The sequence below is a fragment of the Ptychodera flava genome, chromosome 16, assembly GCF_041260155.1.
Source record: "Ptychodera flava strain L36383 chromosome 16, AS_Pfla_20210202, whole genome shotgun sequence".
In the NCBI taxonomy this organism is placed as follows: Eukaryota; Metazoa; Hemichordata; class Enteropneusta; family Ptychoderidae; genus Ptychodera; species Ptychodera flava.
This window is the reverse complement of record NC_091943.1, coordinates 17,617,352-17,642,842: the sequence shown is the minus strand read 5'-3', so window position 1 is coordinate 17,642,842 and position 25,491 is coordinate 17,617,352. Positions and strand designations below refer to the sequence as shown.

Sequence of the window (25,491 nt, the reverse complement as noted above, 5' to 3'; positions counted from 1 at the left end):
TCTAGAGGTCCAACTTTACCATAGAAAACAACGGGGATTTGTTCAAACCACGATGGTGTATGGGTTAACCCTTTCACCACTTTGGTTTGAACCAATCTATGTTAAAGTTGGACCCTCTAGAGAGAGAGATGGGATTGAAAGGGTCAGATGTTCTGATAGAAATTAGAATGCCAGGACACCATGATGTAGCTTGGTGGGTAAATTAATCAGACAGTGATAAGGTTTCTGTTTGCTCCCTGAGAAGCAAAACAGGTGGACTTTTTGACATAATAAAGAGCTGCTCCCATTACCTTAAGTGCCCCATTCCCACTCCACCCATCGGCAGAATAAAGCCCATGTCAGAATCCATAAACACTTGAGAACGAACTTCCACACGAACCAACGACTATAATCCCACCCCTGCTGTGGTGATCTACTTCTCACACATGCCTCTAGTATGTCTAGGTGAAAGAGAACTTCCTGTGATTCTTCATCCAACAGAAAGGCATACTTTTCAATGTGCAGTTGAATGCCGGCAATATTCTGTTATTGAACAGTGGCATGTTTGTTAGCATAGAAGTAAGCTTAGTTTGCTTTGAAAATGCCAATAATGGAGTCCTTTGAAGCACTCTTGGTTCATATACCTTTTCACAACTTTGTTCTCCATGTGTGGTACCATGTCGGTACCTTGTTCATGTATATGTAAGTCAGTTTTTCTGTTAAGATAGAATGCGCCTTGGGGACAGATATTTTTACTCTAAAATTTTATAGATACTTTTCTAGTCTACCATTTGTGCGGCTCATTTTGAAACTCTCGGATAAAGTGAGGTTGTCACTATCTTTTAGTTTTGTGAAAATCACAAAGTTAATTTTCCCTCATAGAGTAAACACAGGGATGGCAGCCATTTTGAATTTCAAATATCACTAATGTGTAATTTATTCGTCTGGTAAGAAAATTTGTGCAGTGGCCCCTGATTTTTGTTCTTTATTTATAGAGGGTAGGAAGTTTCCTTGAAAGTTTGAGCAAAACATGAAGTCTTTCAGTTTCAAGGCACGTACTCCGGAAGGGTTGTGGTAAATTTTCCTGGGGTTCCCCTATCATGTCATACTTGGATATCAGTGCAATCCCATTGGGGACAATAAAATAGTACAAGGGTTCCCAAATCATATACCTATGTACCCAAACCTCATCAAAGACATTAACCCTTTGAGTGCAAAAGTCTATTTTTGTCACCTTTATAAAATATACCACAGTCAATTTTTTTCTGATTTTTGCCAAAATTTTGGTAATAAAGTGTTACAGTAGCCAATGAAATGTGATATCCGTTTGGTCCAAAATTCTGAAAAAACTTACAGAAAAGTTCACAAAAATTGGTAAAATATTGCATTAAAATTTTGGTGGGAAAAATTAAGAAGCAAAGGGTTAAAGTTCTTCGATGTAGTGAAAGCTTAAGGTAGTATGCTCCTCAAAAGTGAAAGATCTAAACTTTTGCTAAAACTCTCCTAGCTAAAACTTTCAGCCATACTCTTCCCAAATCAAGAATAAAAATCAGGGGTCACCCTACAAATTTTGGCACTACAGAAACAAATTACCTGATAAGTTACCAATATTTGGAATTCAAAATGGCTGCCATCACTGAATTAACTCTAGGGGTAAAAATAAAATTTTCAATTTTCAAAAAACTAAGACAGTGAAAATTTCCCTTACTCCAAGAGCTTTAAAATGAGCCCTCACAAGTGGTAGATCATACAAGAAATGGAAAAGTTTGGGAGCCGGAATATCTGTCCCTGTGGCGCATTCTACCTCAAAAGGCATGAGTCAATATACCACACACGCACAGATTTGGGGGGCAAGATTTCATTAGCACAAGGACTGATTCTATACGAAATCAGAATCAATAAATGAACAAAGCTCTTTCAAAGATGCCGCAAGATCCTCAAAGGAATATACAATGTCTGTCATCTACTTCTTAGGATATAGGGCATGAAGTTGACTGTTACTGGAATCAATCCAATTAGTCCCACTGTTGCTGATGTACTCCAGCCTAATGGATGTGATACTGAACGGGGCCCAGCATGGTGTTTGAGCACTCCAGAAAATGCAGTGTCAATAGGTCCAATGAATCTGTTACAATAAATTCTAGATTTTCACATCGTAAGTAACCAGATACGGCCAGAATAAATCATTTTACATTCAATTAGGAAAATACGTGCTTCTTACAAAATCTTGTTGGAAGGAAAATTTCAAGTGCCGATTACAGCTTATATAGAACCTAAGGAAGAGGGTATGTGGACCAAGTAAGCTAGCAGGTTGCAAAACGGCGATCACTCATTTATTTGAAAAGCATGGTTTCAACAGGACTGATTGAGCTGATGTATCACAGTTCTACCATGAATGTTTGTTCAAAATTATTTATGAGATTTTACTGAACTACAAGTTAATGAATGCAAGAAAAATGATTATACTTTGCTAATATTAAAAGTTTGATGAAAACCATGTGTTGAAATGACACATCAAAAGGTTGGACAACAGCCTGTACAGGTAAACAAAGGTGTGAAAAAAGTAAGCGACAATTATGTCAGAACTATACTGTCAGCAGCCAATGCAACACACCTACATACCTACTATTAAGGTACAAATCAACAATTACGGAAAGCACTTGCACATCTAGCTGGAGGACCACTTCAACTTTACGGAAGGAATTCATTATTGCTTGTGAGTTCAATGGAATTAACATGATAAAGAATTAAAGAAAGAAGGCTGTCAAGTAATTGTTCCAATCACCTAGAGAGAGATAACAGTGTAATTATTAAAGGGCCAGTGGCTGTTTATAAAAGTTTTGATTAATTTTTTGCAATTTTTTGTTTTGTATGTCAATCACAAATTCTTGTTCTACTCCACAAAGCATGTCAAAATATGAATTACTGCATTTACGTTTGTTAAAATAGTGTCTGAATGTGTAAAATGCACTGTTATTGTCGACAAGAGAATTCTCGCCCGGACCAGAATTCACTTTTCAACAAGGCAGTCTACGGAAGTCCAGATGAGCTGACAAGCTCAACACTGTGTGTCTCAAGATGCTTTGGAGAGCATAAAACTGTAGTTGAAATCAATTACATGTATATAAAACAGTAAAAAAACTCATCAAGGTTACACCTACTGGCCTTTTAAAAGGTAGAATCTGACTTTAATATATATGTACTGACTACATGCTGACACTGCATAAAAACAAAGTTGTTTCTGTTATATTCACACAGACTGCGAGTAAAGGGAAGCCCATCTTTGCAGGTACAGCGCATGTACATTTGTACTTCTCATCGAGTGCATAAGGACATCACTGTATAAATGGCATTTATATACAAAGCCAACCACTGTGTCAGGTAAATTGAATTTTATCAGTGTGTTATGGATAATTGCCCATTAACACTCCATTAGCTTTGAAAGTGCCCTACAGAGATATGAATTCTGTGAATTTACCCATAGCTAAAGGCCAAAGACATGAGGGCAAGTATAGAGGTATGAATTCTGAATCAGTGCTTTTACCTATAGCTAATGGCTGAAGACGTAAGGGCAAGTATAGTAAGGCACTAGCACTTGCCAAGAATGTTGTGCTACAACAAAACAAAATTTAAAGGTCTCAGTCCAGCAGTTCCTTTACATGTTCCCATAATACACTTCAAATGAGATGGGTCCTCACTTCATGCTCCATTAAAGGTAATTAAGTGTTCGGTTCACTATCTTCACAACTTCTTCCACATTTTTACATTCTTTGTAAGAGAATTCTCGCCTGGACCAAAGCATTACAAGTCAAGAATGATCACACTGATGATTACAAATAAACAAGATGTGAATAATTTAATTTCAGGAATATCAAACGTTTTGTCACATCTTAATCATGGACATGTCATGTTCTTTTATTTGAAAGGTACTATCAGATACCTTCTTTAGCAAAATTCTAATCAATAATCAATCAATCAATCAATCAATCTATATATCTTACTGTACATGCCCTTCATAAAAGACATACAAAGTAGCAAATTGTTAAAAAGATGCCTTGAATTATCTCTACTGTACTACATTAAATTTGAACTGGTATCCCTCTGAAGTACATAGACTTATGCCATTTCGGCCATTTAATTACACATTGATGTGGTGCAACCTTTGGGGACAGTACCAGGCACTTGCCGTTAAGCCTCAGCACTAGGCTGCAGGTAAAAGTGTTGTATTTGTACCTATCTACAGCACTTCCTCATCATATGATATATTCATTCTTTAAGAAGGCACAAGGGACTATCTACAGTCTGGGGTAAAAAGCAGAGAATGCCATAGAGTACTTGTACTTTGGCCTATGGCTAACAAATAACCAGAATTCAAAACTTAGCTGGCCAAATGGTGACAAATGGCAGGGGCCAGATGATCGTATAATCACATCAACATGTTCACTGGCAACTAAGTCTTGGAACATGTGCAACAATTTACCAAAAGGCAAATCATCCCCTTCACATGCAGTCAACTATCCTTTTCCTCATGGTTGACATTTCAGTATTGTCCACAGAGGATTTTTAACAAAATATGATGAGCAGTATACGGTATGTTCTTTATAACTAGGCTATAAAGCCTACAGTACATGTACCAGGTAACTTTTATGCGTAATCTGAAAACTTTCTCCCATTTCAGTGTCAGATCCAACTATGGTATGATACATTATATGTTATGATATGTCTACCAATGAGAAAAATAAAATATTGCGTGCGCTAAAACAGCCGTATGGAACACACATTTTGTAATATTGAGTTTTTCCAGGTGCCCTAAGTGCAGAACATTTGATCCACAAGGCCTCTGCACATTCACTTTTGCATGGTTTGGAGGGACCGATAGGACAATTGGGAGTCTTGCACTCTGTAGGTGTTAATTAGTGGCATGGGCTATCAGAAGTGTATCCAGTACATCATTCCATTCTTGTGCTATAAATGGGAAAAAAACTGCTAACGTCGCTCGAAAACAGTCACTATTTGGCCCATTTGACACCCAAGTCATTATGTAATGTGTATTATTCTGAAAATACCACTGAGGACGCACTTACACATTAGCATAGTGCATCAACTTCCACTTCATGGCAAGCAATACCCTACCCCCAGTACTTTGATACATGTACCCTGGTTATAAGGTACTATCAGCATAGGAGACATCAAGATATTTGCAATTACATCACACCAGTATATCGATGGCGCAAATACAGCTATGTGATTGGTCGAGACGCGAAAAGAACCATGGTATATTGGCGTTATACCACGGCTGGCATACGCGCCAGCTCTCAGCTTGAGCGAAAATCCATTTTTGACATTCCACGCCGGAATTTCAATATACTGTTATATTATAATAGCAATAAATCACACCCAGTGACGGTATACCACTCGATTTTGACCAGTTCATTTCATATATGCACTTGCTATCGCTCGCACATAATGTGGTGAACTGGTCAAAATGTCGTGGTATACCGTCGCTGGGTGTGCTTTATTGCTTAACTATTTGCTGTTGTTGGCAATGTACATACTGTAAAAACCCTATCAATTCAACCAGAAAAAATTAATTACGATTATATTAAATTGCCGAATTATTAGAAAATTAACAAAACCAAAAATAAATTTAGTGGTCGAATTATTAGGCATTTCGACTTACTTGACAGTTCATAAGTGATATGCTTACTGTCTTGGATGAAAGGTGACTTTCCTGAAGTCCCAACTTTGACATTCTGTGCTATACATTCAATTGTTCTGTGTTTTTTTCATCGAAAATAAAATGTTCAAAACAGTTTGTCATGATTGGTAGGTGGAATTGTTAGAGATTGAGTAAGTCCCCATTTCCATCTGTGGTAGAACTGATGTGGGTAAATAAAAAATTATGTTTGGAGAAAATAAAAAGGGTGGTCGATAGGGTTTTTTCGGTATTATTTGCATCTTTGCAGCAGAGCTCCTCATAAAGCAGTGTATGGCAGTTTATTCTCGACTGTTTCCCCATACCAGCTACACCCTCCCATGGACAGATCAATTGCTATGACCTGAGGTATTAAGTGTGTTCTGGCTTTCAGACTTTAGAAGTAAACACTGGGCATGTGTTTCCTCTGTATGGTGCTTTAAATGGTAGAGTTGATATGTACATATACCTTCAGGGTGTGCGGCAAAAATACTCCTGCTTGCATTACGTTCGACTGGAACACACAATGTTCCTTTTACGACATCATGAAATTCTTTCATTTACCTTACTCTGTACATCAAATGCTCACAAATAATACCATATTCTTCATACAGCTGTTAAAAATTACACAATTTGATAATGAACACTACAGCATTTGATACAAGAAAAGATAAAAAATTTTTACATTTGGTTTGAGTCAAAAAGTTACAACATGAGAGTATTTAAAGAAACAAATGTTGTGAGTTGGGCATGTTAATTGCGTAGACCCTAAGGTCCATAATTAATTAAAAGTGACCTTAAGTTTAATTACTGTAATCAAATTTAGTCACTTCAGTTTTAATGAGAATGGCAATGGGTTTCTTGTGTTACGTGCAGAGAAACCGAACAAAAGGGTGAACTCAGCAGTTAACGTTTAAACAAAATTTATTACGAAAATAAACTAATTGCTAAGTCAGGGATAGAGTACAAGCTTTAAAAGTGTACAGACTACTTATCTCAGCTGGGACGGCAAAGCTCCAGTCTCAGAGTTGTAACAGTCAGTCGGATGAATGAACAGTCCTTCGGCTTGCAGGCTTGTAGTTGCACAAAGTCCACAGTATAAATCCAGCGTTGGCAGTGAAGGTCTTGAAAAGTCTTGAGAATGACTACTGCTGGAGTTTAGTAACACACAAGAGACACGATCCCAAAAGTCTGACTGGAAGCTGTGCACGTCCCTTTTATAAAGGCATGTAAGAACAATCTAGAACTTTTATTGACATGCTAATTACTGTTCTAAAATTATCTCCCTTACACAACTAATCAACTTTCCAGAACATTCCAAACATGACTAATTGAATTCAAGGTTGTGAGGTCATCAAGGGCAGTGACCTTGGAATGTTCTAGACTAATTGAACTCAGGTCATGATGAGTGTGGGGGAAATGACCTACATAACACACCCCCTCTTCAAAAAAAGAAAATTTTTCAAAGAAAAATCTTTCTTTTACAAATGTAATCTTGAAAAGGATTTAAGTACTCAATTTTTTTTTTTTTTTTTTTTTTTTTTTTTTTTTTTTTTTTTTTTTTTCTGCAGAAAAACAAGAGGGTTGTGATCAATATAAACCACTATTGGCTGATTTGAAGAAGTAACATAAACTTCAAAATGCTGTAAAGCTAATATCAAAGATAAACACTCTTTTTCATTGTAGAGTAGTTTCTCTGGGATTTGTTAAATTTGCGTGAAAAATAGCAAACAGGATGATCTACACCATGACTATCCTCTTGCAATAAAACAGCACCAGCAGCCGTATCACTAGCGTCCACAGCTAATTTGAATGGCAAAGTGAAATCTGGTGCAGACAACACTGGAGCACTTTGCAGTATGGCTTTAAGTGTATCAAATGCCTGTTGGCATTGCTCTGACCAAACGAACTTTACTTTCTTTTTAAGTAAGTTAGTCAAAGGCTCAGTAATTGTGGAGAAATTTGGACAGAATTTTCTGTAGTAACCAGCCATACGAGAAAGCGCATCAGTTGTCGTTTGCAGTTGGTATGGGAAAACTTGAAATGGCACTGATTTTGGCATCAACAGGTTTTACCTCACCCTGTCCTACAGTATGTCCGAGGTAAGTTACCCTTGCCCATACAAACTCAGATTTGGCAAGGTTGACAGTCAACATTGCTTTACTCAGTCTCTCAAAGAACTTCCGCATGAGCTTGATGTGTTCCTCCCAGGTGTCACTATACAGAATGACGTCGTCAACGTAAGCTGCACTCCCGTCTAGCCCGGATATGACGTCGTTGATCATCCGTTGGAACGTTGCCGGAGAGTTCTTCATTCCAAATGGCATCACCTTGTACTGGAACAATCCGTCTGGCGTAACAAAGGCGGATATTTCACGAGCACGATCTGTCAGAGGGACTTGCCAAAATCCCTTCAGTAGGTCAAATTCGTCACATACTTGGCTTTTCCCACTCGGTCGATGCAGTCATCAATCCTCGGGATTGGGAAAGTGTCTGTCTTTGTTAAAGTGTTGACCTTTCTAAAGTCCGTGCACATACGATAACTGTGGTCTGATTTGGGAACAAGTATGCACGGCGAACTCCAGTTACTTTTACTGGGTTCAATAAAGTCATTGTCCAGCAGGTATTTGACTTCTTCCTGGAGATATTTTGCTTTTGTTGGATTCAGTCTGTATGGATGTTGTTTTACAGGCTTACTGTCCCCAACATCAACGTCGTGATAGATGACGTTTGTCCTCGTTGGAACATCTTGAAACAGGTGTTTATATTCGTGGAGCAGTTCTTTTACCTGTTGTTGTTGTTCTGGCTGGAGGTGTGCCAACTTTGTAGATTCCAGCTTCTCCAGGATTTCTGAGTTCTGAAGCTTGACCGAGCCCAGCTTTGAGTTTAGAGTATTTTCACTCAAGTCAGTTTCAGTATCACTATCTTCATAATGGTTTGAACTGACTGCACTGACAGGCTGAGTTATAGTAGGATTATCCCTATCCAAATATGGCTTAAGCATATTTATGTGACATAGCTGTTTTTGTTTTCGCCTGTCAGGTGTTATTATGATGTAATTTAAATCACTCAATTTCTTATCAATTAGATATGGCCCAAAGTAACGAGCATGGAGTGGTTTGCCAGGAATTGGAAGTAGAACAAGAACTTTTTGACCTGGTTCAAACTTCCGTTTTGAGGTGTTTTTATCGTATTTGGTTTTCATTGACTGCTGAGATGACTCAAGATTTTCTCTGGCTAATTCACATGCTTTAGAGAGTTTTGTACGAAAATCTGAGACATATTGCAAAATATTCAGACAATCATCATCGTCTGATAGGAATTTCTCTTTAACGAGCTTAAGTGGGCCACGGACTGTATGTCCAAATACAAGCTCAAATGGGCTAAAACCAAGAGACTCCTGAATTGACTCTCTAACAGCAAAGAGCAGAAAATGAATTCTTCATCCCACTGCTTCTCTGTGTCAAAACAGTAGGTCCTAATCATGTTTTTCAAAGTTTGATGAAATCGCTCAAGAGCACCCTGACTTTCTGGATGATAGGCGGAGGACCTATACTGTTTAATGCCTAGCTGATCCATTACTTGTTGAAAAATACCAGACATAAAGTTGGAGCCTTGATCGGACTGGACACATTTAGGGAGGCCGAATAAAGTGAAAAATTTGACTAAAGCTCTCACTATAGTCTTTGTCTTTATGTTTCTCAGTGGTATGGCTTCTGGGAACCGAGTTGATGTACACATAATTGTCAGCATGTACTCATTCCTGATCTTGTTTTTGGTAGGGGCCCAACACAGTCTATTAGTATCCTACTAAATGGTTCTTGAAATGCAGGAATTGGCTGTAAAGGGGCCTTTGAATGGTCTGATTTGGCTTTCCTACCATTTGACATGTGTGACAAGTTTTACAGAAATGTGCTACATCCTGCCTGAGATTAAGCCAATAAAAGTGACTGAGAATTTTATGATAAGTTTTCCTTACTCCCAAATGACCAGCCCAGGGCGTTTCATGGGCCAGGCGCAATATTTCAGCACGATAGGGCTTTGGAACCACAATTTGATGTTTTATAGCCCAGTCGTCATCAACCAAGACATCTGGAGGTCTCCATTTACGCATGAGAATACCAGATTTTGTATAATAGGAAACAGAGCTATCTGAAGTTTTACCTTCATCATCTACCCTGTCAAACAAAGACAAAATATCTGGGTCTTTGTGTTGTTCTGCAATGAGATTTGATCTAGAAATTGTCTGACTTTGGTCAGCAGAAGTTTTACTGGAAGTTTCAAATCCACGAGGGATAACGGAATGATCCGTGTCAAACACCTGACTGAGAAAGGTGTCATTTAAGTCAACATCTGTGACATTATTTTTGAGAGTATTTTGATTCTCGGAAGTTTTCTTTGACATGGCTCGAGTAATGGCACATGAAGGAAATAAATCGGGTATCTCTTGTTCAATTGGCTCTGGATCCTGATCTAAAGTAGGATTATCAGTCACAAGTGGATTAGTAATGACCTTGTCCCCAGCAAGGTCGTTTCCAAGAAGAGGTGAATCCCTTCAAAAGGCAAAAAAGGCCTAATACCTAAAGTCACAGGTTCAGAAACAAAGTCCGAAGACAAATAGACATTATGGAGAGGAACAGGAATGTAGTCATTACAATCTACCCCCTTAATAAGAACTTTAGAACCTGAAAATGACTTTTCAGAAAACGGCAGGGTATCTGCCAACAAAAGAGACTGGGAAGCCCCGGTATCTCTTAAAATTTTGACAGAGGTAGCGGAAGAAAAATCACTAGAAAGTGATATAAAACCATCATGAATAAATGGTTCGAAAATACCCATAATGCTATCTTGAGAAGAATTGACCTTGACCTTATTAATTGGGGATAAGAGGGATTTAACCTCAGAAAATGTGTTACACACATTATTAGACTCTAATTGAGTTGATGAAGAAATAAAGCCGGTTGGCTTAGATCCACTTTGACCACTTTGACCTTCACGTTTTCTTTTCAATTTGAAACACTCTGACATTAAATGGCCGTCTTTCTTGCAATAATTACAAGAAAGTGTACCGAACTGTTTGTCAGAAGGAGATTGAGACTTGGGATCTGATGATGTGGAAGTGTTACTTGAATTTTGTGAACTGTTTTCATTTGATTTCCTACTCTCCTTTGAAAAATTCTTGGATGAAAAGGACGAGTTAAATTTACCTGCATTGTTTCTGTATGAAAAGGACTGGGATGGTTTGCTGAGAAATGAAGATTTGTGGGTCAACGAATAATCATCGGCCAAACGTGCAGCAACCTCCAATGTATCTGCCTTTTGTTCATTGATAAATGTTTTGATGTCACTCCGGATGCACCTTTTAAATTCCTCAATCAAAACAAGCTGTCGTAATTTGTCATAATTCTGACTGACCTTTTCAGAAGAACACCAGCGATCAAACAGTTGTTCTTTTGTTCGAGCAAATTCAACATAAGTTTGATCTTTCGCCTTCTCACAATCCCTAAATTTCTGACGGTACGCTTCAGGCACCAACTCATAACCCTTGAGAATTAATTCCTTCACAGAATCATAATTTGAAGCCTGCTCTACTGACAACTGAATGTAAATTTCTCTGGCTTTACCCACCAAAGCACTCTGCAAAAGCATAGACCAGGACTCCTTAGGCCAATTCAGACTCTGAGCAATTTTCTCAAAATGGAGAAAATATTTGTCAACATCCTTTTCTTGGAAAGGGGGAACTAACCTGAAATGCTTAGTGATGTCAAAACTGTCTGAAGGGAAGAATTTTCCTGACTTTCTAAGCTCTAAACGTCTCATTTCTAACTGCAGTCGGTGTTCTGCTAATTCTCTTTCCTTTTCTTTTTCCTCTCTTTCTTTCTCCCTTTGTCTTTCTTCCATTTGTAATTCTTTTTCTTTCATTTCCAATTCCCTCTCTTTCTGTCTTTCTTCCATTTCTAATCTTTCCTGCCTATCTTTCTCTCTCTGTCTTTCTTCCATTTGTAATTGCATTTGTATTTTTTCTTTTCTAATGCCTGTCTCTCTTTTCATTTGTAATTCTAGTTTCTTGATCTCCAAATTTGTCTGCATTTCTAATTCTAATTTTCTTAGTTCAAAGGTAGACTCGGGCTCATAATCTTTCAAGGTGGATTCCTCAAATTGGCCTAAATTAACTAAATGTTTTGCAATGTGGTACTGTATTTCCCGCTTGCGCATAGATCTTTTGACATCTACTTTAAGGAAATTGGCCAGTGCAATGAGGTTGTCTTTTTTGAGGGAATCAAATGCGTCCTGATCAAGGTCATCCATAAATTCGTCTGGCTTGAATTCCGCCATGATTAAATTTTGCTGAGTTCACAGTGTAAAGTAGTTTTGAAAAGGCTGTCAAAGTGTTGTCAAACGGCTCAAAATATTCGTCTCCCGGACGAGCCCCCAATTTGTTACGTGCAGAGAAACCGAACAAAAGGGTGAACTCAGCAGTTAACGTTTAAACAAAATTTATTACGAAAATAAAACTAATTGCTAAGTCAGGGATAGAGTACAAGCTTTAAAAGTGTACAGACTACTTATCTCAGCTGGGACGGCAAAGCTCCAGTCTCAGAGTTGTAACAGTCAGTCGGATGAATGAACAGTCCTTCGGCTTGCAGGCTTGTAGTTGCACAAAGTCCACAGTATAAATCCAGCGTTGGCAGTGAAGGTCTTGAAAAGTCTTGAGAATGACTACTGCTGGAGTTTAGTAACACACAAGAGACACGATCCCAAAAGTCTGACTGGAAGCTGTGCACGTCCCTTTTATAAAGGCATGTAAGAACAATCTAGAACTTTTATTGACATGCTAATTACTGTTCTAAAATTATCTCCCTTACACAACTAATCAACTTTCCAGAACATTCCAAACATGACTAATTGAATTCAAGGTTGTGAGGTCATCAAGGGCAGTGACCTTGGGAATGTTCTAGACTAATTGAACTCAGGTCATGATGAGTGTGGGGGAAATGACCTACATAACACTTGGCATAGCCATTTCTCCACCATCAAATTGGTCTCATATCTAATCAGAAAACACCACATGTACAGAGCCCTTTCTTCCTGCCAACATCTATAAAGTTATCAGCTCCAAATCTGTAGCTCAGTCAATAGGGGGCCATCGGAATTAGCAGTGAACAACTGAGGTATTGATTTTCTATAAAAAAAAAACCCTGATGTAGTGTTGGAGAAATTTAGGTTGTATGAAGCAGAGATGCACAGAAGTCAGGATGACTTGGTGAGTGCAATTTTATTTTGAGCTAATTCAAATTACGAATGGAGCTGAGTATTGGTAAAAATCACAAGTATAAACAGGTGCTGATGTCAAGGCAAGAAAAGTAATCCATGCTATCAAAGACAGGAAGTTATCAATACAAGCACTATGGGGATTAAGAGATATGCTCTAGAACAAAAAGCTGCTTATGATCAGGTAATGCATTGTCTGCTGAAGATTGAAAGAGTATACGTATAGACACCTGTGGAAACATCAAGTTCGGATCAAACCATTTCATTTCAGGATGGATAACAGACATTGTGAGGGATGAACAAGTGTTGTTATGTAGCAGGATTGGTATTTGCTCCCTGTTTTTTATTATTTTAACCTTTCTTACAGCCATAACAACTACTACAGTATATAGTACGTGTGACATGAACGTTGCATCATGAAAAATCTACTGTGTCCTGAATTGTCTTTGTGCATAAATTTTAAGAAAATCAGTCCTTATATATCTGATTTATGAGAAAATGTCCTGGCAGGTATATTGAATTGTATCACTAAACAAATTGACATGTATGCATGTCAAGGCGCATTGGCTTTGTGCCAAGATTGAATGAAACTGGTCACAGTATGTCTGAGTGGACTGATGGATATATTTAAAAGATAAATTCCATTCCAAACAATTCTTAGAGTCCAAAGAAAAACATGGTGTCAATAAATAACATGGACCCAAGCCACACACCAATGATTATACTGGCAATTTGTAAAAGATAAAGATAACTTTACGCAGTTTAAGTGCCACAATATAACACTGACTGTTCTCTTATTCATGTCTGTGCTAACAAAGCTAGGACAAATCTTGATCACACTACGAGTTCCAATTTTGTATAACACTAACTGAAATGTGGCATGCCATAAGAAGTAAATTACACAGTAGGTACCACAATGTTTCAAGTTGGTGGAGTTCAGTTGTATGCTCCTCATTCAGCATCTGTTCACCAGGCACCCTGCTGCACACCCCATTCTCACATCACTTGATTTGATGACACATGGCGACTGCAATACCTCTAAACTGGATTATAGCAAGGTGAATCCGATTAGCAACAGACTGCTGGAACAGTTTCAATTACATTTAGCCTCAGTAACCCTACACATGGCAATGATACATCATTATACACTTCACACTGTTTGATATCATCCGTCATTGAATAAATTTGTGTGTCCTTCTCCGTGCAAGAATACACTAACAGACAAAATTTCAATGCCACACTGATATGTGCAGGTCCTATTAATACATGTATCCTTCAAGATATAAGCACTATCATTGGCTGGAAAAAACAACAAAACACACAATCTCTGGCAAAGTTGTAGTTGGGGAGGGAAGAACATGATGAATTAACAGCTGTATTTTATACGTGAAGCAAAAAGGACTTTTTGAAACATCAAGCGGTCCATAAAAGAAGATATCACAACAAGCAATTTAATTATGATTGTACATTAAGATTACTTTTCCTCTAAAGTCTACCTGATGTTGTGGATCTTTTCGGCTTTGTAAATCACAAAGTTTTTACCCTAATACTACAATGTATGTAGGTCTCACAGGAAATAATTTTTTTTAGAATTATATGTTGTGTATCACAAAAGATCTGAGGAAAACGTATAATACTGTGATCAGATTATGCAGTATGTAAGTAAATGATTGCCTCAATGCTATAATTGGGATGATGAAAAAGTGATGCAGGTGGAATTTCAAATATTTAGATTTAAATGTTTTGTGTCACGAAAGATCTGAGGAAAACGTATCACACAGTGACCATACAGTATATGAAATTAAATGATTGTCTCTATGCTGAAATTACCTTACACGTAGAAGGATGAAAAAGTGATGTAGATAGAATTTCAAATATTGAAATGTTCTGTTTCATCAATGATCTGGAGGAAAATTTGTCACACTGTGACTGTAAAGTGTATGCAAGTCAATGATTTCCTCTGTGCTGTAATTTCTGGGATGATGAAAAAGTGATATCATGGGATTTCAATTTGCTCTGTGGAGATAACTCAAGATGGTGACAACAAGCATCTTATGAAAGCCAAACTGAATGCTAATGTCAACACCAGACTGATATTGAAAACCCTGAAGAAATATTTCAAAGCCTGTGGTGATATAAAGAAGATGGAAGCAAAGTATATACAATTAAGTCCAAGTCAATCCAAACTACAACTCTGTGTACAAAAGTCCAACATGCGTGGTAATGTAATTGGGTTGAACCATTAAATGATGACATAAGGGGGAAGAAGTTTAAATATGAAAAAAAAAGCTTTAGAAACTTTACAGTGGGCACAATAAATGTAGACACCCAGTGATTTTCACACCACCACGCAAAAAAGCTTGAAAGACCACAATGCAAATATTATCAAAAATGAACACACTGTGATTTACACGTGTTAAAGCTCCAAATAGCAAGCTTGCTAAATCAATAACACATAGCAGACAAGATTTGGCCAAGCATGCCAAGATTTCTTATTTTGGGGGTCTGCTTTCAGAAAACCTTCAAATTCTTACCAACAGTAATCCTACATGAAATCTTGAACATTTAATATGCAAAAGACATGTTGAATTATTATCACTATGGCTTTCAAAGCCTTAGTCTATCAAAACTGAGTCTCACAGTTTTGCATTTCAAATTAAGCGAGGAAGACCAGAGGCAAACCAACGGGTAAATCTGAACATTCTTGCAGCTGTCCTTCGCCAATAACGAGATTGAAAGAACTCACGCGTAGCAGCATGATCTTTTTATGTCACTCTTCAGTCAGTGCTGATGACAAGAAGGTCAACAGAAGGTTGCCGTTTTGGTGCCAATGAAAGGGGTCAGAATGACTAACACTTCCTTTACGGTTGATTTCACACCAGTGGTCATTTCAATTGATGTGACAGACAAGGCGCGCTATATCTCTGAAACACTGTCTCTTTGAGTCCCAATGTTCTCTCATGAATATGGAGTGTGCAACATAATTATTCATGACTTGACACTTTTCTTGGTCTCAGAATGAAATGACAATTTACAGAGGAGTCTACATACTTTGGTTTGCAATACATATCTAAAACAGTTGCTTCATTGTAAGTTATTAACCCTTTGAGTGCCAAAGTCAATTTTTGTCACCTTTGAAAATATACCCCAGTCAATTTTTTTCAGATTTTTTGCCAAAATTTTCATAAAAAATTGTTACAGATGAAATCTGATGTCCATTTGGTTCAAAATTATCAAAAAAATTACAGAAAAATTTATAAAAATTGGTAAAATGTTTTACTAAACTCTTGGTGGGAAAAATACAGCACTCAAAGGGTTAATTTATGCACAGTAGAAGGGACTGTGATTTATGATATCTTGAGTTTGACAACGTAAGTGCAATGCTTTATCCAAGGAATTTTTCAGCTTATATTTTACTTATTATATGAATACAGCTTTGTGCAAAAACCAGTGAATTGAAGTTTTTGCATGATTTCATTCCATATGTGAACTCTTATGCCTTATAATGGAAGCACTACACTGCAACACTAAGCATCGGTTCCGACTATCAATCAATCCATTCCCAGAGGAACATACCGGGGTACAGTCACACTGATATGACACAATCCATAATTTGCCATTACTAATGATGAAAACAGATCGGCTCCCTGTGCAAAACATTGTGCCGGAGTACTTGAGTTTGTCATACTATGTTTAGTCCACTCTACAGCTGGATAAACCAACACATGAAAGGGTCTGCCCCCAGTCCCTCCACCATTGTGGTGGATGGACTATGCTTCGCCCTTGGTAGACCATACCCAAGTTATTGTAAAGAACCGTATCTCAACTTTTGTGAAGTCTGACTGAGCTCAAGGTACCGGTGACATAAAAGAACCAGAACAATGGTTGAGTAAAACCCATCTTGTCAGTGGGGTGAGGGAGGCCCTGACAAATGAGCTGTGCTTAAAAATAGGCAGTGAAGATAACAAATAGGTGCCAGGGCTCGTTAATGACACAAAGGGCAATTTTCACATTGAAATGCCGAGTGAGTACTCGAAAAAGAGACTCTACTGACTCATCACAAAACTGGAAAACACACAAGTAGAGAAAAATTACGACTGTTTTTTCCCCTCTTTCATTTGATGAGCTGAAGAAAACAGAATTCAAAGATTTAGTAGAGTAACTTGTACACACCACTTTTAAGGAATAGAGCTGGGTATCCTATGAGCACTTTCAATGAATATAATAACGTGGAAAATAATTAGGTGTTAACATTCGTCATTCATTCTTGTTAAGTCAGGTGAAAGGAAGAGGATTAAAATGAATAAAACACTGTGGTTGGACTGTCTGTGAATAAAAAAGTGAGAGCTCTTTTGACAAAATTTCTTGCAGATCCACAGTGTAAGATACTGTCTTTCCATCGGTCACACTAGTATGCTTTCTGACAGACAAAAGAATTGATGTGCAAGGTGGGTCTATGTAAAAGTAAGGTACCTTTCAAGTCTATAGATCAACTGGATCGCATCTTGTCAAAGTATTAAGTTTTTGGCAACAGCTTCTTCCAAAACTCCACACTTTGTATGTGTGAAATGCTTGCAATTGCTTTCATGTCTGACTTTGATTACGACTGATGAATTTTCTCACAGACCCGCAGACTTGTAAACGTAATTGTTATTTTTTTCATGTGGAGGTGCAGTTAGGTAAGTATGGTAATAATCAAGATACTGGTATACCCATACACACACCATGTACTCTCTGACAGTGCATATATTTACACTGAATTTTATGAATGATACTTGATGCAGTTTGTTACTAATTGCTTTTCAGTTTTCATGAACATGGACTGTGATAAAAAATAAATTCAGCTGAAAAGTAAAATTGCAAGTTTTTCCATCATGAATTTATAATGATTTGAAATAATGGTTAATCAAGTTCTGGCAGAATTTGCTCATTAATTTTTTTCATGTTTGGTGACAGAAAAGAGGGGTTTGAAAGATGGAAGGGATAATATTAGCTCTTACCAGTTCTCCCTTTGACAGAGTCATCTAGTTCCCACAGTGGTTCATTAAACTCATGATCTTGTGGCCTACCAGTGGCAAAACCAGTGAAGGACCAGAACTGTGTAATGAACATAACCAAGTGGAGTGGAGTCATCTCTACAGTGGAATAAACACACACACAGTGTTCAGCAAATGCTTGAAAAGAAAAGAAAATCAAAGCACAGGAAGGAATTCCATTTCAGTTCTGATATCCCATCATGTTGGATACCACAACCGCTGGCTGCATTGATCAGTGTGCAACTGCTCAGCTCAGGAAGCCCTTTTTGTATGGTTTTAACCAGTGCTATTCTATCACTGCAGAATGTAGGTTCTGAGTGGAGAGACCCCCTTAGGTTATCAGGCATGTGTCCACATCTCAGGTTTCTACATTCCCAGATAGTAAGGCGGACCACTTTTAAAAGAACTTCTTTGCCACTGAGGGCACTCTTTTGTGCCTCAGCAGCATCTCAAAGAGCAATGAACTTCCAATGAATCATACTATTTACATGACAAAGAAGTGAGAGGACAATTACCACTTGGCTGCTTTTGATCACAAGTGTTTGGAGGGACCATAGACTCGAGAGAAAAACTCGAGAGTCTATGGAGGGACTGTGTTTTGATACACCACTACTGTGTGAAAAAAACAAATTTTTAAACAAACATTCAGGTGCTTGAGATGACAACTTCCTGTCTTTTCCTTTGAACTCCCTGATTTTTAAATCATGAGGGCACTGAGGGGAGATTTCTTTTATCATTACTACAGTCATTATTTTCCAGCCACAGCATGTGACTCTTTCATTGTCCTGTTTCCAGACTTGATGGGTCAAATCATGGACTAATTTCAGTGGACATAGTAACTGTCAAGGTGGATGCAAAGGCCTGATAAGTTTATTTCATTAATTTGTGTACACAGTCTACTGTTACACAACTTTATAAACAAATCACTGAAACACCAAGATAGGGGGCTGCAGTGTTCTCCACATTTGACTCACAATCTTGGGTTTTGACGAGAAAAAAATACCCCAGGGCAAATTCTACCGTAAGTGCAAAACAAAGGTTAAGGCCAGGAAGAATGGAATTTAATCCACTAAAAGGGCAGTTTCCACTCTGATCTGCCTTGCTGTTGACTTCACTATTGGAGGAAAAAAATTGATGTTGATAATTTGAGGCTTTAAATTACATTTTCCACCAGCCTTATTCAGCTCAATTGAACATCAGGCAAGGTATTTTGTGAAAGAAATCCCATTTGACCCTGGGCAGGAAAGCATTCTGGCTGGGTTAGAGGCTTTGATAGATGCATTATATGCTCATTTCACGCTATTCGGATTAAACGGACAGTGATGTGAATGCAAGAGTGCACATAACCCCTCTAAAAAGTACAAGGAGGGGTGATGGAATTTTCAAGCTGAAGTCACAGAAAGGCAACTTTTGACGACTTGCTCATCATTTGTTTTACATGTAAATCAAGGTTTCTTGTTTTGCTACAAAAAGTTTATTCGGATACACAATATTTGGTCAATTTAGCCAGTGAATGTACTTGGTATAGATTGTTTTGTTATGGTTGACAAGTTGACCAAAACTGAAGTGTAAACATTAACTAAAATTTAAGTGTGAACGATAACAGCTCACTTTACATGTATAAATGCTGTAGTGACAGGCTGAATAGCAGGCGTCTCAACATGCTTTGGTCAGTACAATAGGAACTTGCAGTTGACATACAAAACAAAGTTAGACTAAGTGAGAAAGCCATCAAAGTTACAGTTATGTCTTATTACTGGATAGTATCATATAGTAGTTTGAAATATCACGATTATTATTACATTAAATTCAATCAAATTCATCCACCTATTACTTCAAGGCTGTACATACTTACGGTATATCTATGCAAATTTTTTTGACAAAGTTTATTCATTCTGTGGACTAGATCTACATTTTGTAAATATTCACTTTGAATGTTATAAGATTTATTAATCTCAACACCACTAACTTTTGGGCAACACAGTGTGATGAGTTAGAGCAGTTATTTCTCTTTTTACATTTTCTTTTACCACATCTATTTTAAATGTTCACTTTGATTGGTTTTGGAGTCACAGATTGGTTTCCAGGTTAATAATCCTATTTACGGCTATCTTTTGACCACATAGAAGAGTGTGAAACACTGCTTTTCATTGGCTCAGACATCAGACGATGCCATAAAAATACCAATATGAGTTTGCTGGGGTCAGTTGCCCTGATCTCCTTCAGTGTGGTCAAATTCCTCACATCTCTCTTGCCATAGTCAATGCCATGGTGAATATCACTCACCTACCGTACATGATATTACTTATCAGAGCAGCCCCGCATGTGCATCAGCTGTTGTATTTCATGAAGGAATGTACAAGACATGCTTTAAATAAATTTGGATGCATGGCTTCACTTCCATAAAGTTGTCAGATAATAAAACAAGAAAAAAACAGGTTTGAAATTCCTTGTGGTTACAGAAAGGTGAACTTGACAAGACAGTCTTCAACAGGAGGATTGGTGGGGTGGGGGGTGTGACATGAACATCTCTTTCTTGCATTTGTCTTTGTCTTCAGAAGTTGTACCTCAGGACAGTGTTTTCGCCAAGTTTCTCAAACATTTGGGGAATGTAACTCCTGTTCGAAAATTACGGGGGACTTTGGTTTCGATGGGGGGGGGGGGGGGGGGAGGGAACAATAAAAACATTATGCAAATTTAAGTTATGCAAATAAGATTTTTTCAAGTAGCAAACTAAGGTCATAGCAATGATCAAATATCAAATTAAAGACATTCCTGTTTCTGTTTTTCACCAAGTAAATGTTGAATAAATTAGAAGCCAACACAGAGCATTCATACTTCATTCACTTCACTTCAAACAAAGTTTTACCATCTGTTAATGAACTATAGTGAGTCTTTCAGCTTTATCAGATCCTTCTGCAGATAGGAAGCTTGAGTCACTTTTGATACTATTATGGCAACAGTGGATCAAATTAACTATATGACAATACATCATAGACAATAATCATGAAATGGAATAAAACTATAAATACTCAGTGTTAACCATATTCTCAAATCTCAATGCAGAAAGGCAACATGAGGCTGCATTTGTGATTTGAAGGAGGATTTTGATTACATGGGTGGGAATTCATGCAATCATGCCCCCTGACTCCCCTGAGATAACACTGTTCAGTTAGTAAGCTAATGATTTATAATTATTTAAATAAATAAACAGAATGTGCTCAAGAAGACTGAATCAGATATTGTAAAATCAAAAGATAATGAAAATTTCTTAAGAGTTTGTATTTTTTTCATTCTGAATCTCTGAAATATACACAAGTTTAACAGTAGTACAAATGATAATTGATATTAAATATTTCTAGTCAGTTCACATAGTTTATTGATATCTATCAAACTTTTGAAAGAAATTGGTTAAATATTATATATTTGGTAGTTGGCAATTCAGTTACAATTAAAAAGTGCAGACAATTGTATAACATTGCTACACTGGCCCATGTCACATTTAGCAGCTGAGTTAGAGTCAAGCTGTATGCTTGTCTTTGCTTTGGTATTTCTTGAAGTTGTTCGCCAAAAAAGTTAAAGTTGAAAGGAGACCCACTTTAACCACTGGGAACTCAGGCTCCTTGTTTGTTTGTTTGTTTACAAGCATTGCCAATAAATGATACCTTGAAAAGTTTCTTATACGATCCCACTTATGAAAATAAAGCTTACCACTCTTTTGCCCTGAGTAATTAAGCACTCATGTGTGTCCACCACTCTCTCTCAATACTCATCCTTTCTAATGTGTTCAGATAAAGCGGTGGACACTAATGAGAGCTTCCTCCTCATGGCAAAGGAGGGTTATGCTTTATATCCATACTTGGGATTGTATTAGGAACTTTTTGAGTATCATATATTGACTATATACTGGTAAACAAGAAAATAAACAAACAGATACGGTTCTTCATTGACAAACATAAATACAAATTCAACTCTTTATTGGTCCTTTGTTGTATATAGAAATAATTGTGTGTAACAAATATACAAACAAGGAGCCTGAGTTCCCTGTGATTACACAAGTACCACAAGTATGATACATTTAGATCACTTTCATCATTCATTCTCAGCTGGTTTTTACTGTCAATGAATAGACTATGCTGAATCAAGGGAACACTGACTTTGATTATGCTGATTCTGTCACATTGGACCTTTGTGCAATCAATAAGAAAAGTTTCCACACAAATACATGTAAATTGCTTCTGTATGCTTTATGACAGGTTCTGGAATGTGCGTAGTTTAGAGAATCCAAGGGTCAGACCTAAGAACATATCAATAAGTAAAAACAAGCCCAGTGATAAAATATTTCAGCAGTCTGAAGTGTTATTTTACACTGACATGTGCCCAAACTGACCGAACGTGCACAAGGTAATCTGTTTTAGGGGGCTTATAAACCAGTAGCATGCTGAAAGTCATTGAATCAAAACAGGAAATACCTCTGACACTGCAGGAAGTAGAGAACAAAATATGTTGTGTTTCTTTCCTTTACGATGACAAGTCTGCCCTGGGGCTGCATTTTACATCACTATGGGAGTCACTTTGGGGTCAAAATATTGAAGTGTCAAACTTGTAGTGGGTAAGAAAATGTTTATGTGTATAAGGCTCGTTATATTAAAAGGAGTTCATCTAAAGATCAGTAAAAAAAAAAGAGAAAATACTGGTATATTTACATTGACTCAAACAAATCATTCTAATTCCCTGTACACTAGGCCAGCCAATCAATCATCTCTCATTATCTGCAATATTAAAGTAGAGATGGTATTTGAAAGCTGAAAAAAAAACTGCAAGATTAAAGTAGATGTGGGTTGTCCTGAATCTCTCTGTAGTATGGTCAGCCTGAAACTTGTTGTCTAGGATCTTGACTTCGTCTTTTGGCCTTCGTCCATACTCCTGGCCGAAAATCAAATGACGAAGTCAAGATTCTTGAGATGATTGAAACTTATGGCCTTGTCCTCTGATTTTCTGTCAAAGCAATAAAACTGGTCATTTGACTGTGAAACAACTTATGCCTAAAAAAATTACATCACTTGCGTTCCCAAGTGGCTCATCCAGAGAAGTGGAGCCACATATCGTACAGTATCAAGTAGACTGAGCCCATCTGCCATAATTGGACACATTGCAGTATATAAAGTAGAATGAAGTAATTCCCATAGCATTTTTACAGGGACAAATTTAGCAACTGAATCAAGGGGATGAAAGAGACATAATGTTTTATCGGATGGAGTCCTCTCAAAGTCAAATGAGCAGTTTTTTTGGTTTTGACAGAATATCAGAGCATGACGATAGACTTACGATTTACCATACTAAAACTACAGAGAGGTTTGTACAAAGATGTGCACTGTACAGAAACCTACTGCCAAGGAGCTGAATAATGGTCCGTGCTGATCCATTTGATCCAAAGCACTCTTACTTTAATTTGTGCATCATTATGCTGCTACTTTCTTCCATAAATTTTTTAAAACCATTTTTGAACAAGCCAGGAAAAGGTACTCCCACTTAAGGTAATATGCACCTTGAAAGTGAAAGACTTAAACTTTTGCTCAAACTTTCCTCGGTGAAACTTTCAACCATTCTCTTACCAAAGCAAGAATAAAAATCAGGGGTCACCGGGCAAATTTTGGTGCTAGAGAGACAAATAACTTGCGATTTCTCGATGTTTGACATGAAAAATGGCCGCCATCCCTGTGTTAATTCTATAGAAAAATATAAAATTTTCGATTTTCGAAAAAGTAAGACCATGAAAACTTTTCTTTTGCCGAGAGCTTCAAAATGAGCCCCCACAAGTGATAGGTCAGTAGAAATTTGATAAAATTTGAAGGCCCGAATTTCTGTCCCCGAGGTGCGTTCTACCTTAATTGAAAAACCATCATGCTATTGGTTCTTACAGATTCACTATTCCAATCATTTTCATCATAATACTTATGAAATGATACATTCTCTTCTATTGGTGCTTTGTTGATGCACTTGTTCTGCCTTTACATGTAACTTAAGCTTTTTGCTTTCTTAGGACTTTATTGAGCCATCAATGATTATTATCCTGTAAAAAAATTATTTTAAACACCCAGATTAATTACTTTGAACACATGGTGTTTGCTTTCTCATCATGTTTTGTATTGGGCTATCCTTTGACTTTGCCATCCTTTTATTTTGACTGCACCATCCTCTAATTTTGCCATCCTTTCATTTTGACTTTGTTATCCTTTCATTTTGACTATGACATCCTTTCATTTTGACTTTGCCATCCTTTTATTTCAATTTTGCCATCCTTTTATTTCAATTTTGCAATCCTTATTTTGACTTTGCCATCCTTTTATTTCAATTTTGCCATCCTTTTATTTTGACTTTGCCATCCTTTTATTTCAATTTTGCCGTCCTTTTATTTCAATTTTGCCAATCTTATATTTTGACTTTCCATCCATTTATTTTGACTTTGCCATCCTTTTATTTTGACTTTGCCATCCGTTTATTTTGACTTTGCCATCCTTTTATTTTGACTTTGCCATCCTTTTATTTCAATTTTGCCATCCTTTTATTTCAATTTTGCAATCCTTTTATTTTGACTTTGCCATCCTTTTATTTTAATTTGCCATCCTTTTATTTTGACTTTGCCATCCTTTTATTTTGACTTTGCCATCCTTTTATTTCAATTTTGCCATCCTTTTATTTTGACTTTCCATCCATTTATTTTGACTTTGCCATCCTTTTATTTTGACTATGCCATCTGTTTATTTTGACTTTGCCATCCTTTTATTTTGACTTTGCCATCCTTTTATTTCAATTTTGCCGTCCTTTTATTTCAATTTTGCAATCCTTATTTTGACTTTGCCATCCTTTTATTTAATTTTGCCATCCTTTTATTTTGACTTTGCCATCCTTTTATTTCAATTTTGCCGTCCTTTAATTTCAATTTTGCCAATCTTATATTTTGACTTTCCATCCATTAATTTTGACTTTGCCATCCTTTTATTTTGACTATGCCATCTGTTTATTTTGACTTTGCCATCCTTTTATTTTGACTTTGCCATCCTTTTATTTCAATTTTGCCATTCTTTTATTTCAATTTTGCAATCCTTATTTTCATTTTGCCATCCTTTTATTTCAATTTGCCATCCTTATATTTTGACTTTGCCATCCATTTATTTTGACTTTGCCATCCTTTTATTTTGACTGTGCCATCTGTTTATTTTGACTTTGCCATCCTTTTATTTTGACTGTGCTATCCTTTTAGTTGTTGTCATACTTCCTTTTAGTTTGACCATGCAGTCTTAATCTTGGTCCTCAAGTCACACTTTTTTCTACTGCTATTAAGATGGTTTACTATAGTACTCAAATGAGTATACAGGATGTTACATTTAACATTAACATCACTATGATGAAACACAAGTCTACCTTTTATTCCCATTTCCTGTACTTAACCAATATTTACTTTGCCTTCAACTATATCTTATCAGAGAACTTTTACAATTAGACTCT

At 37.0% G+C, this 25,491-nt stretch overlaps 2 protein-coding genes across 12 annotated transcripts in view; one reads left to right on the top strand and one right to left on the bottom strand.

The window, feature by feature from the left end:
- The window catches only part of LOC139114168 (collagen alpha-2(I) chain-like), a 151,451-nt gene that overhangs the window by 110,568 nt on the left and 15,392 nt on the right, over positions 1-25,491 (bottom strand). For 6 of the 11 annotated variants that reach the window (XR_011547813.1, XM_070675732.1, XM_070675733.1 and 3 more), the window contains exon 1: positions 17,947-18,355. The exons of 1 other annotated variant lie outside the window; for it this stretch is intronic. Coding sequence is in view for 6 of the 10 variants with exons in the window: in XM_070675732.1 (XP_070531833.1) it covers positions 17,947-18,079 (133 nt within the window). In the remaining 4 variants the exon portion in view is untranslated. Of the gene's footprint in view, positions 1-17,946; positions 18,371-25,491 lie in introns of those variants that run through there. 4 more of the 11 variants (XM_070675738.1, XM_070675741.1, XM_070675742.1 and 1 more) reach the window with 2 other exon arrangements.
- The window catches only part of LOC139114171 (deoxyhypusine synthase-like), a 43,042-nt gene continuing 34,925 nt past the window's right edge, over positions 17,375-25,491 (top strand). The window contains exon 1 of the mRNA XM_070675751.1: positions 17,375-17,394. The gene's annotated coding sequence lies outside the window, so the exon portion shown is untranslated. The remainder of the gene's footprint in view (positions 17,395-25,491) is intronic.